Raw genomic sequence first — 1,102 nt, forward strand, 5'->3', positions numbered from 1 at the left:
CGGGGGACCCGCAGAGCCGCCCCCCCCTCCCCTTGCCCCGCCAGCCCGGCCTGGGGGGGCCCGAGCCCGCTTACCTCCGCCGTAGGGAACCGGTGCTTGGGGGGGGGAGGAGGGAAACTATAGGGGGGGAGGCACAGGGGGTCGGATCCAGGCCCAGCGAGGCAGAGAGGAGCCGGATCGGCTCCATCCCTCCATCCCCACCCGGAGGGACGGGATCCAGGCGAACCCAGTTCCTTAGGGAACCGGGCGGGTGGGATCCAGGAGGGCCCGATCCTGAGCAGCCCAAGCCCTTGGGAAAGCGGGTGGGTGGGATCCAGGAGGGCCCGATCCTGAGCAACTCAGCCTTTTGGGTCGGATCCGGTTAGCTGGGATCCAGATCAACCGGGATCCCGGGGATCTGTAACCCGGACAAGCCCCGATCCTGGCCAAACTGGGTGCGGGCAAACTGGACCGGGGAGATGCGGGATCCGGGCAAACTGGAGCCGGGAGAGCCGGATCCGGGCAACCGGGATCCGGGCAATGCGGGAGTAATCCGGGTGCAGGCAGCAGGGAGCCGGGTCCGGGTAAGGAAGGGTGCGGGCACCCAGGACCCGGGCAGCGCAGGTCCGGGCAGTGCGGGTACAGGCAGCCGGGATCCGGGCAGTGCGGGCAATCCGGGTGCGGGCAATCCGGGTGTGGGCAATCCGGGTGCGGGCAATCCGGGTGTGGGCAATCCGGGTGCGGGCAGCCTGGGTGCGGGCAATCCGGGTGCAGGCAGCCCGTGTGCGGGCAATCCGGGTGCGGGCAATCCGGGCGCGGGCAATCCGGGTGTGGGCAGCCTGGATCCAGGTGATGCGGGTGCCGTCGATCCAAGCGCAGGCAGGATCCGGGTGCGGGCAGCCTGGAGCTGGTCAATCCAGGTGCGGGCAGAGTGGACCCGTGCAGCGAAGCTCCCGGTATCCTGAACCCGGGTGGGGGGGGGTGAGGCTACCCCAGGGTCCCCCCCCTCCGGGGAGCCATGCGGTGCGGAGGGCAAGGGAGGAGAGGGGGTGTCACCGCGCCGCCCCCCGCGGTCCCTCAAGCGCACGTGGTGACAGCGGGGGCGAGGGCGACGGGGGGCGAG

General features: G+C 71.4%; 1 protein-coding gene across 1 annotated transcript in view; it reads right to left on the reverse strand.

Moving 5' to 3' along the window:
• Positions 1–1,056: 1,056 nt before the first annotated feature.
• The window catches only part of EGR3 (early growth response 3), a 6,214-nt gene continuing 6,168 nt past the window's right edge, over positions 1,057–1,102 (reverse strand). Inside the window, exon 2 of the mRNA XM_010562802.1 lies at positions 1,057–1,100. Within this exon, the coding sequence (XP_010561104.1) occupies positions 1,057–1,100 (44 nt within the window). The remainder of the gene's footprint in view (positions 1,101–1,102) is intronic.

This window comes from Haliaeetus leucocephalus, unplaced genomic scaffold, assembly GCF_000737465.1.
Source record: "Haliaeetus leucocephalus isolate CR32 unplaced genomic scaffold, Haliaeetus_leucocephalus-4.0 Scaffold162, whole genome shotgun sequence".
NCBI classification, from domain to species: Eukaryota; Metazoa; Chordata; class Aves; order Accipitriformes; family Accipitridae; genus Haliaeetus; species Haliaeetus leucocephalus.